General features: G+C 35.2%; 1 protein-coding gene across 1 annotated transcript in view; it reads right to left on the minus strand.

Moving 5' to 3' along the window:
• Window positions 1–17,365, minus strand: part of insrb (insulin receptor b) — a 76,531-nt gene that overhangs the window by 13,110 nt on the left and 46,056 nt on the right. The window contains exons 3-4 of the mRNA XM_058760130.1: window positions 5,435–5,756; window positions 1,737–1,876 (exon numbers count right to left, since the gene is read on the minus strand). Coding sequence (XP_058616113.1) covers window positions 1,737–1,876; window positions 5,435–5,756 — 462 coding nt within the window. The remainder of the gene's footprint in view (window positions 1–1,736; window positions 1,877–5,434; window positions 5,757–17,365) is intronic.

Genomic DNA, 17,365 nt, shown 5'->3' on the forward strand with positions numbered 1-17,365 from the left:
AACTTAAGAACGGAGAGGCGGCTGTAACAAACAACATGAGTTTCAGCAGAGCAGCAGAAATAAACATGACAAGAGCCACTATAGATTATATAAGATAATAAACACATGATTACGATAGATATGGTCTGTATGTGATTTTCTTGAGAATGTGTATGTCTGAAATGCTAATTTGTGCAGCGATATAAAAGGCTATAAATAGCATATTTTAACAACAGTAAACGACCAAATTCCACATGTGATCGCAAAAGGAAGTTATTACAAACACTAGATGGTGGTTTGAAGTGAGTTCTGAGTAAAAGTGTACTATTAATCTCATAAATTGTCTTATGAAGCATGATGCTAATGTTAGCTCTAATGCAGCTGCAGAACAGGTCCAATTCTTCTTCTTAATGCATTTTGTCATAATACCTCACGTAAGGTCGCAAGAAATGTTTTGTTGCATTTATTTAGAAATACTTTTGATAATAGTTGTGTAAATGTATTGGGATTAAAGCGATGTGGCTTGGTAAACGTTTTATTGCCAGTTTAAAGGCTGATAATGGCTGAATAAAAACAAAAGAATAATGATAAAATAATAATAAGGATCATGTATCATACCTGGCGGAAGTGTGTAAGTTTCTGTTTCCTTAAACTAGTTTGTCATGCATTTCTTTATTTCAACACATTTACAGGTAAATACTAGTATTTTAAATTTGCGATTAATCATGATTAATCACAGTCCACGACTGTGATTAACACGATTAATTTTTTTAATCGATTGACAGCACTAATATTTATAAAAATAATATTTACATAATTTATAAACTGAACAATAATTAGTTACATAATACATGTAAATGTTATTAAATAAAAATACTTATTAAAAATATCATACTTTCTAAAACATTTCATTATATGCATGTATATACATAAAATAAATATTAAATATTTTAGCTATTTTATGTATTTGGGTTCATATTCTGTTGTCTACTTATAATTAATTTTGATTTATTTAATATATATTATTTCATTATTATAAAATGTATTAATCAATTTATTTTTTAATAAGCCACGCTTACAGTTCAAGAAGTTGGCACAGTAAACATTCTTATGGTTTGTTAAAACATTAACATTTTTAATAATTTGAAAACTAACAAAAAATTATAAGGCAAAATAAACATTACAAAATATGAAAAAATGCATGTAAATATTTATAATCTGTAATTTAACATTTTAATCATTTTGATATATTTATAAGCATTTATTATTTTAAATATTTATTTTTATAAATACGTAAAATATTTTTAATGTTATTTAAAATAAAAATAATTTTATGTGTTTAATTGTTGAACCCGTTTAATTTTTATATATGCGGCAGTCTAATTATTAATATTTAGCTTATTTAAAATGCTATATGTTATTAATGTGTTTTTTTCGAATGATGTTAATTAACGATGTATTCATAATAGTATTTACTATTTTTGTAAAAGTATACATTTTATTTTCTACTTACAATAAATTTTAATCATTTATTTAAAAATGTTATATATTATTTGCTATTTTTTTATTTTAATAACATAAGTAAAGCTTACAGAAAGGAAAGAAGTTCAGATAACTTGCACAATAACCATTTTATGCATCTATATAAATAAAAAATGACAATTCTTAACATTCTAAAATAATATTACTTAATATTAATATTTAAAATAATACTAAAACAATCAATACGCTTGCATTTCGAAGTGCACAATACTCACTTCCTTTGCTGATCTTGATGGTCAGACTGCCGTTGAGCACCGTACAGCCACGCAGAGCTTGAGCGGCGGTGACTGAGTCCACCGTCTTCACCCCCGTACAAAGCTTGGGACACAGACCGGTGCACGGTGTGCAGTTCAACCTGAATGAACAACAGAGACAGGTTTGAATCGAGACTGAAGCCTGAAGACGCTCAAAGCAATAACCGTTGCTTCACGCATGCATTCGCCATGATGTTAGCAGCTGGCATCGCTTTAAGATTGCAATTGCCTCGGGGACAAACATATTGTTCCCTGCCCGCTAAAGTCTCATGTCACCTGCGAGGTTGTCATTGTTGTGTTTGGAACGAGCCCAAACGTGCTAGAACGGATTGTGTGCTGCAATGCAGCAGTGCATCTGAATGGAAAGGGTCAGCGAGGGCACAATCCCGCTGAGACTCAAGTAAATACCACGGATAGTTGCGTTGGCTTTGAAGTACGCGATCTCTGCATGCGTCCCGTATGAAGACACGACTCTGGAGACGAGGCCTTTTGATGCAAGAATCGGCAATTGCGCTGAAAGAAGCTGTAGAAAGATCTAATGGTGGAACGGGAATGTAATGAATCCCTGCGGCGCAGAGCGTTTGTATAATTCGGTTGCTTAATTTGATCACTTTTTAACAAAACGAGAGAGTAGCGTTGCGTAATCACGCTCGAATCTTGCTGAAATGTTGCAGGAGTGGGAATACGCAGCTATTTTTCTAAATTCATTTAGTGTTTCAACATTGAGATTACAGCTTGCTTTCTTTTCAGATTCCACTAAAAACAAGTCAAAAACTGTAAGGAAAGAAAGAAAATAAGCTTCTTAAACTACACATTGTCATTTGATTCATAAGTAGTTAAATGTATATGTTTGATTCACTCACATTCATAAGAGTTGTTTGTTCGGGAATCTGATTCAATGGTCGCGCTGCATGTTTCTGATTGACTATAAAGAACCAGCTGTTGAATCACATTAAACTGGTAGCGTTGTATGCTTTTCATTAGCTGTGTTTCCATCCAAAGATTCGAGTTAAACTTATGCGCAAAACTGGATTATTGCATAAAACATTTGCAAATAAAGCACCGTTTCCCTCCAACGAGTCAAAGAGAACAAACTCGTCACTTCCTGGTAAACAGGCACTAAATATCACTAAGAAAACTAGGAGAAGCCACTGAATATAATCATTTTCATATATAATAAATTACTTGCGCCTTGGTTGTGCTGTATGTTATAGATTCACTAAAAGAATAAGCTCAAAGAGTCGTTTGTGTGGGAATTGGATTACACTGGTCGTGCTGTATGTTTTTGTTTCAATAAAAATCATTCGCTTGGGATTCTCACGTATTGCGCTGTGTGTTAATCTACTGTAGTTTCAGTAGTTCGGTGTTGCAGTGCCATTGAAGACTGTGAACGAAACTCTGGCAGAGTGTTTTAGCACACAGGTTTGTCAGAAGAATGAACATGCGCAAACTATTAACTGAACCAAACATCACCGGGTTCTGGTGTTAGTTAAAGAGCAACGGTTAACGGTTCAACCCCGATTCAAGAGAATATGGGGGGCAATTTAGAGTTTGATTGAACCCTTTTCAACTGCCTCCACAAAAAACACTTCACAGCATCACACATTTCAGGAATTAATTTAATTGAAAACCCCCAAACAACTCACAGAAACGCTCAGCAGTTCATTCACAAATGAGCGTTTTCTCTCTTAAGTTTTTAGCTCATAAACCCACTCTTAAACTCCCCATCCAGTTTTGGAGATCCAAGCCACGTGGATTAGTTTCAAACGCACACCGACGCCGTGAACCTACGTTTTATATTTTAACCCCTTCGAAAAACATTCACGTGCCGCTGAATTTTCGTTCACACTGCTTTGTCTTCTTCTTCGGACAATAACAGGGAGGGAAGGATGGGGCGCGCAGTTACGAAATGGGACTTACTGCCGCATGACTGCCTCCCACAAAGGCGAAAGGTGGCCGGACGAGAAAAACAAGCCAATGACGTCACTTCAAAACAAAATTCCTGGAAAAGCGAGATCCCATCAAGCTTCCACAGCTACAGCGCTCTGACATGGAGACAAAGGAATCAAAAGGCCAGTGAAACAGCCACCTTTTTAAAGCCCCCGAGACCCCAGCGAATGCAAACAAAGGCTGCCATTGTTCCCGCGAGGCTACGTTTTACTTCTGTTCGCAGTGTTAATTCTCTGTTTATTTGTGCGTTAATAATTCCCACACATGAAACTGGACGTGCAAATCAGCATGTGCGCAAGCTTCCGGACATTCCCGGGCAGCCAAACGGACTCGGGCTCAAAAAAAAAAAAAAAAAAGGGCCGCTAGTGTCGCTTTCCAACACGCAATGTTGTTTTGGTTTGGCTCATTATACTTCCGCTTAGCTTGACAAATTCAGCCTGACTGCAAATGACTCGGTTGGAATAATCAGGGTGGCATTTTATCTCGCTCTTAACACTTGACACTGGCCATTATAATCTGCTCATTTTCAATTTGCCGTGACTGACGAAAAGACTAAACGATGTTATGATACTTCCAGAAGAGTTTTATCTTCTCTCCGGTCAAGTTGAGCATGACAACCGGTTCGTTAATTTTCTAAACGACCAAAACAAATCACAGCATTAACCAGAAACTGCTACTTCATGCCTGCAGCACATGATTCACTCTTTAAACAGTCATTTATATAGAAGGGGGAAAAAAAGTCTCGTCAAGAACAGTGTCAAAAATAAATTATATTTTTAATAAAGGATATAAAATTGTATTTTAATAATTATATTAAAATAATTTAATAATACTTTTATAACAATTTAACTTTAATTTTTTATTTTGGATTTATAATTTATTAATTTTAATAAATATATATTTGTTAATGTAATTTCAGTAAAGTCTTGATTATCTTTTTTTTTTAATGCATTTAAAAATATTTGAGTAAACCATATTATATTTAGAGATCATATTTAATTTTAATTTATAATGCTAAAAGCAATTTAGAGGGAAAATGCATTTAATTTATTCAAATTAGCACAAAAATCTAAAATATTGCTTACTTTAATTTTTCTTTAATATTAGTTTTGTATTGTGAAATTTATGACAATTAGATGATCTGTCACAATAGTTGACTAGCCATCCTATTTTCCCCCTCATTTATACTATCATTACTGTAAAACTTAATTTATAAATATTTTAATTCAATCATTAAATTTTATTGAATTGTTTACTGCTAGAAATTCAGAAATTTGTGATTCACCACTGAAAATATACCTATAAAATAAAATGTATTGTTCAAGTAAGACTTGAGAGATGATGAAAATGTCAATGCGAAAAAACTAAAATATTCCTTTAAAAAGAACATTTATTTATTTTTCTATTTTTTCTTGTGATTTGATGGTGAAATGAGACTTTTGAGACTCACTTCCAAATGTTAGACTGATTTTCATTAACATCCCGTGATACAGTATATTCCCTGTTATAAAGAAAAAAACAAACAAACAAAAAAACCTCTTGGCCCTTAAATTCAAATTTGTGATTTGTTGTCTAACTCATTCTGCCACTGTTTTTCGTCAACTCATGTTTAACGTGGAGCGAGTTGATTGGAAAGTATAATACTGTTTAACGGCAGCAGTCTGTCTCCTGTAGTTACATTTATATAAAAAACTAAATGTGGTACGTACGAGGTGGAGTTCATGGTGGTGTATCCAGACGGGCATTCTGGGATACAGGCTCCATTGTGGATGACGTATTCGTGGCAGTCACCACTCTTGCCCTTGCACTGGTTGTGGAGGTCCTGGCAGAATTTAAAGGACACGCAGCGCCATCCCTTGAAGGTGTAGTAGCCCGGCGGGCAGCGCTCCACGCAGGTGTCGCCGAACAGGAAGTTGCGACAAGCCACGCATTTGGTCGAGTTCCCTGGCACGGAGCAGCCACCCAGACACTGGTCGTGACAGCACTCCTTATGGGGGGTACAAGCACCGTGGACGCATTCGGAAGGGCAAACTGTGAAGGAAAGAGAGTGAGAAAAGAACTTGTTAGATTCATTTTCTTTAATGCAGCAAACTACAGGTAAAAACATTGTTTTTTCACGCACTGGTCAACTTTGTTTGTTTTTTCATAACATGTTTCAGACTAGTGGAAGGAAAACATCTAAAATGCCCTTTTATGTGTTTATTTATTTATTTAATCATATTTTACAGTTTATCTGTACATTTCAATTCAAATTTGGTATTTTTTCTCTCAATACAAAAGTTTTTTCTCCACTTCAGCAGCACTCACGTACACCAAGACTTAGAGTTTTATTCTTGTTTATATTCTGAAGTATTTTACTGAGGGGTTTGTTCATATAACATTCGCCTGGTTTTTCAGAACATTTCATTCCTAAAAACATGGTTAAAATACAATTTTTAAACAGTATTTTCTGATTTATGGAGAGATAAAAAGAGATATCCAAAATCCCCTCTATAAAAACCTTCAACTCTGATGTGTTAACAGAACTAAACAAGAATTTTAAACCCAGCTTTATCCAATGTTCAGGAACATTCTATAAGAATAGGTTTAGAGACTCTGAGAACTAGAGAATGCTGTGCTTGTATATTTAAACATAACAGAAATCTTGTAAAACCAAAAAATATAACTGTATTCAATCAACTGGGGAAGCACACACACAAAAAAAAATTGGTGTAGAAACAATTTTTACTCAGAAACTGAGAGTAAATTTCACAATTACAAAGAAACGACAAGTAACACATTGAAATTTTGAAGTAGAAAGACCAAAACTACTCAGATAATCTTTTATTTTTTTATTTACAACTTCAAAAAAGAGAAAATATAATTAAAATATAGCAGGTGCTATGCTGTGCCAAATGTGAATATATTCACAATAATTTTCGTATTATCTGATTTTAAAAAGAGTGATAAATAAAGTATCTGTGTTTAAATTTTATTTTAATATAAAAATAACACTTTTAATTGATAGTTTATTAAATAAATTGTATATTTGGGCAATAATATTTAACAATAGTAGACAAAATTAGTACATAATTAGTACACAATATAAATGAATATGTTATTCAATTCAACATGAATTTCTAAATATTACTAAGAATCATTTCATAGCTGCCAAAAAATTATTTTTTACAGTGTGGTGATATCTATTAGTTACATTTTTTACCCTTTTTGCCTGGGATGTTAACATTATTTCTTGTTTTTAAGTTAAAACAAACATCAAGCTGCAACATCACATCAAATGTGACAAAATCACGCATAAGATGCACGAAAATGCGATCTGAGGTCAGCAGCATCGTTCTCCGACTTTCGTCAGGCAGAAAGGAAGTGATTCAGAGTCGTGTTTGGCCGCAGGGCCATCTGGAAGTGAAGCTTGTGCATGGCAGGGTGCGAGAACTAATGAATACAGCGGTCTGTAAGTCATCTTCCTCGTCTCGCACTAGCTGCCTGATAGACCACAACAAAGACGCTCCGGGACAAACGTGTTCCAGAAACATGTAAAGAACAGCACTCTTTACATACATAGTATACATAATACAATCAAAGATGTAAAAATAAACAGGTTAATAGTAAAAAACCAATGATAGAAAATTATGGCAATACAACTTTGTTTCATTTCAAGTTTGCCTAAGCAACTACACACTACAAAGGAGCACACATGTACTTATATAAAGAGCCATCTAAGCATGTTAAAGTGCAGCACAGTGTGTGTCAATGCAACCGAGCATTAAATTCAGCCTGAGCAGAAATGCCGCCTCCTGAGACTATTTCATAGATGTCGGACGCGGCCGGCCTTCCAGGTTACAGTGGAGAAGCAAATCTGTTGGACTTCATTAGTGCCATAAAACCCTCCATCATGTGACACTGGGCCGCCCCACAGGAGCAAAACAACATGGACCCTTCTGCCTGTCAGCGATGGGGCGGACCATACCACTGCCTGACTGAAATAAAAAAAAGGGCAAATAGGGCCGATAGGTGACGGGGATTATGGGGGGAGAAGATCCTGAATGCTTTCAAAACAGACAAGAATCAGAAAAAGGCATAAAGCCAAGGAAAAAAATCCTAAAATTGTGCAAAACGTATCAATTTGAAGCATTTTAATACTTCTAAACAAGCATATATTTTAACACTGTCTGCCTCAGTTGCAAGGCCCAACCACGTTTATACATGCCACGATTTTTCACCGAATCCCGATCCACTGAAAACTCCAGGCCGGGTTTCCGCAGCAGCCTCAGATCCGCCCTCACCCTTAACCAATGTTTTTGCTGTCCGTGGAAGGCAGCCATTCAACAGCCTCTTCCAAGAGAGAGATATATCCGCCCAGTGTTAACCCCCGACGTGCCGGCAGACAGGCGGCAGACGGGTGCAGCGGGAACGGCAGAATACACGAGGACAGGCAGGAGCGAGCATGCAGACGGGCGCAGCCTCCTCTCTCGCAGCATTCCTCACATACACCAGCGATTGCAGGGTGGCGTAACCCTGCACAAAACACCCCACCCCTCCACGACAGCCTCCGCGGCGTCTCCCCAAGGATGATCCCTGTGTAAACACACACATCTCTCTGCGGCCTTTGTAGTCCCTCCTGCTTTCATTCATAAGCATTGTATGGGTTTTGATGTCTGATTTGTAGTTTTTTTTTAATGGATATCAAAATAATTACATTAACATTTACACTATTAAAAATGCATTTTTTAATGCATTTATTCAATTTAGCATTATAATTTAATTGTGTATGAATAATAGATTGCAATACCTTGTCTGATTAATTTTATTTTATTATTTTATGACAAAAAAAAAAGTTTTATGACTCTTAAATCAGGTGCTACGGCGGGGCGAAATATGAATACTCACAAAAATGTTGCTAGCGGTATAAAATTTAAATCTAATTTAAAAAAAGAAGGATAAATAAAAAAGGAGGTTATAATTTTAGTAAATAAAAATTATTATTAATTGTATGAATTAATGTTACATTACGTTCTGTGTATTACTAGTTATCGTTATATAGTAGCCTAAAATAAAATAAAATGTAAACAAATAAATAAAATACAATACAATTATAGCAGGTGCTATGCTGTGCCAAATGTGAATATTCCCAGTAATTTTAGTAGTGACATAAAATTTGAATCTGATATAAAAAATAAAAAAAAATTAAAAAAGGGTCTCTGGGTGTCATTTTTAAATTATATTTTAATATAAAAATAATACTTTTAACTAATAGTTTATTGAAGATATTGTATATTTGGGCAATAATGTTTAATATTAATAAAGACAATTATATATAATTGACAACATAAATGAATATATAATATTCAACTCAACATTAATTTCTGAGTATTACTAGGAATTATGTATAGCTGCCTATAAATTAAAATGCAAGTAAATAAATAAAATACTTAACTTATTATAGCAGGTGTTATGCTGTGAACATCCCCAATAATTTTAGTAAATATATAAAATTTGAATCACATTTTAAAAAGAATGATGAATAAATAAGTGGTTTTAATATAATATATAATTATATAATAAAATAAAATATACTAATAAATAAACTTTTTTTAATATTGCTGGTTAATAATATGCAATAGTAAAAAAAAAAAAATTTTTTTACAGAATTGTGTTTTATAATTATTAGTATAAATAAATATTTATACTAATACATTTTTTTTCCCACTAAATAAATTGGGGAAAAAGACTATTTGGTCAAAAACCCTTTTAAAGGCAGTGCAAATACATTCAAATCAAGACTGATTATAATCAAAAGGCTTAAAAGCATTAAAACATAATTGTTTTTGCCATATCGCAGAGCCCTAGTGACACGTGAGCGCAACATGGCCCATAAACACGCTTCCCTATATTCACTTTGAGGTCACGGGTCAGCAGAATTCACAGAAAACTCATGCGGATTCCCCATAAAAACACGCTAATGCATTCACACGTGTGCACTGGAGCGCTTGGACGGCGTTTTACTATATTTGGCGGCACTCGCATGTCTCAGGCCTCAAAAGATTTACTGTAAACGCTACTGATCATTTGTTCAGAGGCGTGCGGCTTACGAGAGCGGAGGCAGAGCGAGGAAGTCGGGGGAGGGGAGGCTAGAAATGTAAACAAAACAAACCCGTAAATAGGGGAGGGAAGAAAGCCTCGAGGTGCTTGCTTAGGAGGAAAGGAAAGAAAGCACTGGAACGCGGCCGAAGGTATGAAAGCACCTAGTTTATGCAACCTTACCCTGGAAAACACACAGAAATGTGACAAACACACTGGCCGGGTGACCCCGTCATTCATGGTTCATCAGTCAAGAACTCGACAAACAAAAACAAGCTTCAGAAGTGTCATCCAGGCTGCTGATACGACCAGATTACGCAACGCAGGTGAACAGGAAGTGCAAAGGTGATTCGCTATCAGGCCGTCGTAAATTCCAAGGAGTTTACAAGCAAAAACGAATGCTAATTTCATAGGGAAGCCTTTGAAGAATCAGCCTCTAAAAGAACACTTAAAACACAACACACAACATCTTCTGAATGATTAAACAAATTATTTTAACGGTGCAAGCGTGCACACTTCACCACAGGAGTGAGCCGTGGACCTGCTTGGGCAAGTTGTGGGAGTGTCTGCCATGAACACACATCCCACAACACCTGAAAGGCAAACACATGAGCACGGGCAGAATGTCCGTCACTTAGCCAATAACGAAATGCCACAACATTCCTCTAGTCTTTTTTTAGAACAAAATTAGGCTCATTTGAGGGAAAGGAATTGGATACACATGGATTATTATTCATTCGTAGTCTTGGTGCTTATTCTGGTTGGTGCTTATTTTGAGATCCCCACGTTGGGCGGCAAGTTTTGCGTATTGTAAAACAATACAGGAGGAGCAATTTTCACGTTTGCACTGTGCAATCTTCAAAAATTGGCACTTCTGGAGGTAAAAACTAAATGCTTTGTGTCAAAAATGTTGGTTACCACAAAAATTCAGTTCCACTCTTCACTCATTTTTATTTAGGCCTATTTATTTATAATTAACAATGGAAGTGAATGGTATAACCAACGAGTTAACATTATTTTTCATTAAAAAACAAAAACAGCAAATATGGAGGTCACGATGAGAAATTAACAATGGAAGCGAATGGTGCCATGATATAACCAATGAGTTAAAAAAAAAAAACCCCAGCAAAAATAGAGGTTACGACGAAAAATTAACAATGGTAGCAAATTGCATCAAGATATAACCAATGCGTTAACATGGTTTCAGTAAAAAACAAAACGAACAAAGAGGTGTTTAATTGGGCCAAATTAATATTCACAATCATTTTGATAAAATTTGAAAATGCAATTAAAAAAAATTTAACAAGGAGGTCTCTGTGGCATTTTTTTATTTTATTAATATAGTATCAAATATTTGCATATAATTTTTAGTCAGTAATATTTAATATTAGTAATTAATAACATCAATACAATTAAATTAAAAAAAAGTACACTATTTTAACAGAAAAATTAATTTAAGTGCTTTCATAAAATTATAAACTTCACGTCTGTTATATCCTCCAAAATTCTCCTTTAAGAGTAAGAGTAATTTTACCCAAGGAGCCAACATCCCCCATATGATGCACAAGGAAGTGTTTTGAGATTTTTTTTGAAATTACAATTGGGTTTTTCCCTCCATATTTGGTATAAACAAACACTAACCAGTTTTATGTCTAACTATCCTTCACGCCCAAACTGCTGAACAATTAACTCACCAATGTAGACTTTAACACTAACCAAATGCATGTCCGTTACAAAATTTACTCACTTTTTCAAGAGAAGTTGAAATAAATGAGAAGATTTGCATCTCTACACACCCAAAGTTGCAACATTTGATCAGGCAAATTAAACAGAAAAACCCCATCAGTATAGTTACGGTTGACACCTGCTATACACATTCAAGGGTCATTCTTGGTCCTAAGCTTCCAGTCAATGACACAAATGTGATTATGGCACCGTTGGAAGGGGACAAACAGACCATCAAGGCCATGCAGGATGTTCTGTGGCTGAGACAGTGATTCAATTAAAAGGTTCCTGCAGAAGAACAGTGAGTCACCTGTTATCTAGATGGTTAGATGGTTCCTCAGTGAGGGCATCTGTCTGGAAGGAGTTACTCACAGCAGCTGTTCTTACAGTGACTCACAGTGTCTCTCTGCCTCTGCTTGCCCTTCAATGTGTGTCACTTTCAGGTAGTTTGCATATTGCGCCCACAAGCTGTAGCCAAATTATTGACAGTAAAGTCATATTTTTTCCAAGTTTGGAGTCTAAACTGAGAGTGATAAGATCAAATGGTTGTGTATCACGGGCTGCACGCAATAACATCCAACGTGACCAATGCAGTACGATTCATGAACACATGACTGTCATGAGCCAATTCTTATCAGTGAATCCAATACATACAGTGCAAACAGTGGAGTCAGAGTCAGAGCAGTGTGTTTGCGATTCACTAAAAAGAATCAGTTCATTAGAGTCATTGCGAATCAGACTTCATTGATTGTGTTGTAGGTTTTAGATTTTCTAAAAAGAACAGGTTCATAAGTAGTGCTGGGCGATATAGCTAAAAATATGCATCAACGATATAATGTTTCATATCGTTCGGTATCGATAATTAAATTACATTTTTCAAAACAAAGAGCAATAAAAAAAAAGTTTGAATTTAACCATATAAAAACTTTAAAAAATGTGCATAACGTCTAAATTAACATATATAAATCAAATATAATTTCGTAAATTGCATAAATAATTATGAACAAACAGCATCATGTATTTATGCATAGATTAATACAAAGAGCCGAAGCTCCGATCACACAGTTTGCATTTAAAAACATATGAGACCCAGTGAAATGGAATAAACCTACACAAATTTGCGACGTGTTTTCAAAAGTGTAAGACGCGAGTGCAGCAGTCATAGTTGTCCATCTAAAAAATTGTGCTGAATATGCGTTCTGTGTGAATGGCTTGGTTTTGGTTTTAAGCTAGTCAAGATTTTCTATGCATTGAGCTTGTATATTTCTCTAATATTTTGAATGAATAACGCAGCAGCGGCGCATATCATGGGTTCAAGTTGATAGACTAACAAAACATTAAAATGCAACAACGACACTGTATCTCGTGCGCCACTAATAACATTTGATTGGACCGTTCTTGCATTCAAATGCGAATTTTTAATTTTAAATTCGACTAATACTCATTTTTTTATTACCAGTCTGTATCACAGGCAGGCACAGCACTCATTTCAGCATGTGTTCATATGTACTGTCTGTTAGTCACTCATAGCACGCACCTATATCGAACATTTTTTTTCTATCGTTATCGATGAAGGTGTACCATCAATAAATACGAACACAGTTTTATCGACCAGGCCTATTCGTAAGAGTCGTTTGTTTGTGAATTAGACTTGTATGTTTTTCATTCACCAAAAAGAGCCAGTTCATAAGAGTCATTTGTTCCTGAATTGGACATCACTAGCTGCACTTGTGTTTTCGATTTACTAAAATGAACTGGTTCATATATGAATCTTTTGTTCGTGAATTGGACTTCACTGACCGTGTTGTATGTTTTTGACCAACTAAAAAGGAACCGTTCATTTGTTTGTGAATCGTATGAATCAACTCTCTTCATGAATCATTCAAGAAGACCCACAAAAGTTACTGTTCGAATCCCTCAATTTGTTTACAATTTTAATAACTCATTGTTCTAATAAAAATTAGCACACACATGAAACGCAATGGTGATGACAAAAAACGGTCTCCAGCTTCTCCTTAAGGTCCAGAATGGGGCAGGCCAGACTGGACACTCGGATGACAGACACAACCAGCCAATGAGTATCATCAGGGGGAAGTGGAAATGATTACAATTCAACCTGCACAGAGACGCTCTCATCAGGAACGGCAGACGTGAACGTTACAACAGACAGAAAAAAGCAGGCGAAATGTAAAATCCAAGAAACGTACAGTCCATCTATCGCTTTGGGTTGCCAACCTTTTGTTAACGAAACCAATACACTCGCTCGAAATAGCTTAGCCTCTTAACCCACCATCATAATGCCCTAGGAATTGGACTTTGCTGGAAAAAATATATTAGCTTAATCCATGTAACTAGATCACCTCGGTTTAAAAGAGCTAGTCATGAGCGGGGCATATTTCTCAGCCTCAAAGCAAACTGAATAGGCCATTATCTTCTCGAATGAACAAACGAAGAGTATCTAAACTCAGGGAATGTCTGGGATTCGGGGTGGCCTTTTTGCAGGTGGAATCGCGCCGTTCCAAGTCACCGTGCCAAATGAGGACAGCGGGGAAAACAAATCTTGAGCCTCGTCTTAGCCTTTTTTTTGGCCCGACTGCTTTAGTGGTTTCCATGGTGGGAAGGTTAACAGAAAACAGAGATAAAATAAATCCAAAGATCGCATCCGATTGGATTGGAGGCAGTGCAGAAAGGAGACTCCAGAGAGGTTGTACATGTGTGGACAGGGCTGAGGGGACGGGATGGGTTGGGCTGACCCTGCTCTAGAAACCTGCGGCACTGCAGCGGCTGCAGTGCAGATACGGAGCTGCTTCATATTCACGACGCAGCACACCGAGCCAGACGCGGCCCTCTGTCTGGGATCGCCTGGCTTTCTCTCCCACGAGTGCTCGTCCCAGTCAAAGAGAGCGCGACTGTTTCCAGGGTTACGGTGATATCCGAATAATCTGGTTTCCTCGTCAATGACCTCTGGGTGAGCAGGGGAAAGGGTTACGCATTTGATTGCACAGGTGCCGCCGTTTCCAGACGAAGTGGAGAGCGTGAACTTTTCCCCTCGAGGATGTTTCTGAACATTTTTTCCTTGCGGCGTTTACAAATCTCAGCCCAGCTGCTCATACCAACTCGGAAAAACATTCATTTCCAACATTACATTAACAATCCAACACAACTTGGTGCATTTTATCGTATGTAAGAAATTTCTGATGAAAATGTTTGGTTTTGTCATTGATAAAAAAAATATAGATGACAATTATGAATATGTAATTGTAATGAAGTGTTGGGGAAAATATGACGACATTAAACATGACAAAATATTAATAATGCAAGTTTTTTTTTCAATTGTCATTGATAAATGACAAAAGCGCATTACGGGGAAGAGATTAACACATTGCTAATATTTAAATAATAAACCGTGCAAAATATCAATTGATTGTTTTTGTTTTTTTAAATTGTCACTAAAACGAAAAACAAAACAAAAAAAGAAAACATTACAATGTTAAATAATTGTAATTAAATTTCTAATATTTTGCAATGTTTTTATAGACAATTTCATCAACACTAAGTTTTTAGTCATTCATGAAATACACATTACATCGATAAATAAATTATTTTAATGCGAACATAGCGTTGGTGAATATGACCAAATATCAGTGCACTTAAAGTTTTTTTATTTTCACTGATAATGAAAATATGCATCACAATGATAAATCTCAATTAAAACATAGCACATTCCTAATATTGTGTCGTATTTTTTCTCATCAACACTACATTTATTGTCATCAATAATGATTAATACGCATCACAATGATAAATGATTTCAATTCAAATGCAGTGTTGATGAAAACATGACAAAAATGTTTTTTGGAAAAGAAATATCCAGAGAGAATATGATTGTTTCAAATAATCCAATAAAGTCAATAATAACAGGTTTTCTAGCCAAGTTTACTCTGACTAAAGTATATGAATGACGTCAAAAATACCGACTAAATTGAAAAAGATTTTAAATCAAAAGACTGGCTAAAAACAAACAAACAAAAACCCTGTAAAATTTGAACAATGTATCGAACCCATTATGATTCTGTTGTTAGTGCCATGCTCCAATAGTTTAACTACACATCTTCAAAGTAAATTTCCTGGAATATGTATTAATAAGAGCTGCTTCGAGACTGTCAAATAATGAAAGTACAGCTCAGTTGGTGAGCAATGCCAATGGATACTATGACTCACTAAGAAAAGACAATAGGACAGCAAACTCAGGAAGCCAAGGACAAACAGGGAGCAATTTTGTTACTAGTTCATGACAGAATAATGGAAAAAACACGTCCTTGCAAAGTCTTGATACTGTATATTTAGATTGTGTACACCTTAAGCATCTGTGACCTTGCTTTTGGATCACAGAGTCTAAATATAATGCAACTTAAGATGAGGAAAGTTTTATGCACTATGTAGTGTACTTGGAGTGCACCTAATGAAACAGGTGCTGCATCAGAAATAATTCAAACAGGAAATGGCCTGTTTACGCCCTCTATATATGGAATACTGGGCTATGAAACACATCTACAATTGAGGAAACGGGGAAGACTATAATATAAGTCTATAATGTGCAACATATGAGAAGGTATCAGTGTCGATCCTGCTTACAGTGCAACTAAAGATTGCAACTACCCCAGAGAATGGCTGTAAATACAGTTTCTGGCTTATGACTGGGTTAAATTATTCCAGAACCCAAAATGATGTGGAGGAAAAAAAACAAAAAAAAAAAGATAATGGCCATCTAATGCAACGTTTTAAAATGTTCATATTTCACACATTTTCTTATATAAATGATGTCTTGCTTAAAGACAATGGCTATTTTTAGGGCCAATTAATTTTTTTGCAGACCCATACATTGGAAAATAGGCTTCACTTTCTTTATGCAAGACATTATTTCCATCATATTCTACAAGACATTTCCATAATATTCTACAAGACATTATTTCTATCATTAAGATGATTAAGCACAATTTCCATTACCAAAAAAAAAAAAAAAAAAATCAATTATATATTTAAATCATTATTTATTCACACATAATGGTGGTATTTGTTAAAGCAAAGTGTATATTTTTTTGGTAAAGTATTATAATGAGACAAAAAAATAATTTATAAAAAAAATGCAAATAATGCATTTATAAATCAAGCACTTTTTTTTTTTACAAAACACTTAGAAATGTGCTTAATTGTGAAGTCACAATGCAAAAATATTATTGTTACTAGAATTATGCAAAATATAATTACAGAATTAATATTTGAACAAATATACTACATGAAATATAAAAACTAATATATTTATGCAATATATATTAGAGACGGGTTTTTTCACCCGGCCCCCCCTCCTCAGACTTGACGCACACGCAGGTTGCCAGATTAACGACGCCAACAGAAACGAGCGCACATGCCGATGAATGAAATTAAATACACTGTGTTTTCCGCCAACTGGCAACCCGGGGTGCTGAAATACAATTGGGTAAACTGGCAGTGGGCGGGTTTCACAAACCATAACAAACACAGACATTCCGGGCCGGAATGCACATTTTCAAAGGAGAATAACTGACTGTAGAATTGTTTTTCAGATAAACAAGTATGTTAACTTAGCATGTTTCTTAATATATCTGCAAACATATTATGGTATTTTTATGCTTTAGTAGAGTCAAAATCCTACATACAGCACCTTTAATTATGAAAAGTCCAAATGCAAAAAATGAATGGTACTAGAAGTTGGTACTATAGTTGTGCAAAATATAGTTATAACCTTATTTCTGAACAAAAAAATATAAAAGCTAATATTCTTTATGCAATTTTTTTTT

Source organism: Onychostoma macrolepis, chromosome 22 (genome assembly GCF_012432095.1).
Source record: "Onychostoma macrolepis isolate SWU-2019 chromosome 22, ASM1243209v1, whole genome shotgun sequence".
Lineage (NCBI taxonomy): Eukaryota > Metazoa > Chordata > Actinopteri > Cypriniformes > Cyprinidae > Onychostoma > Onychostoma macrolepis.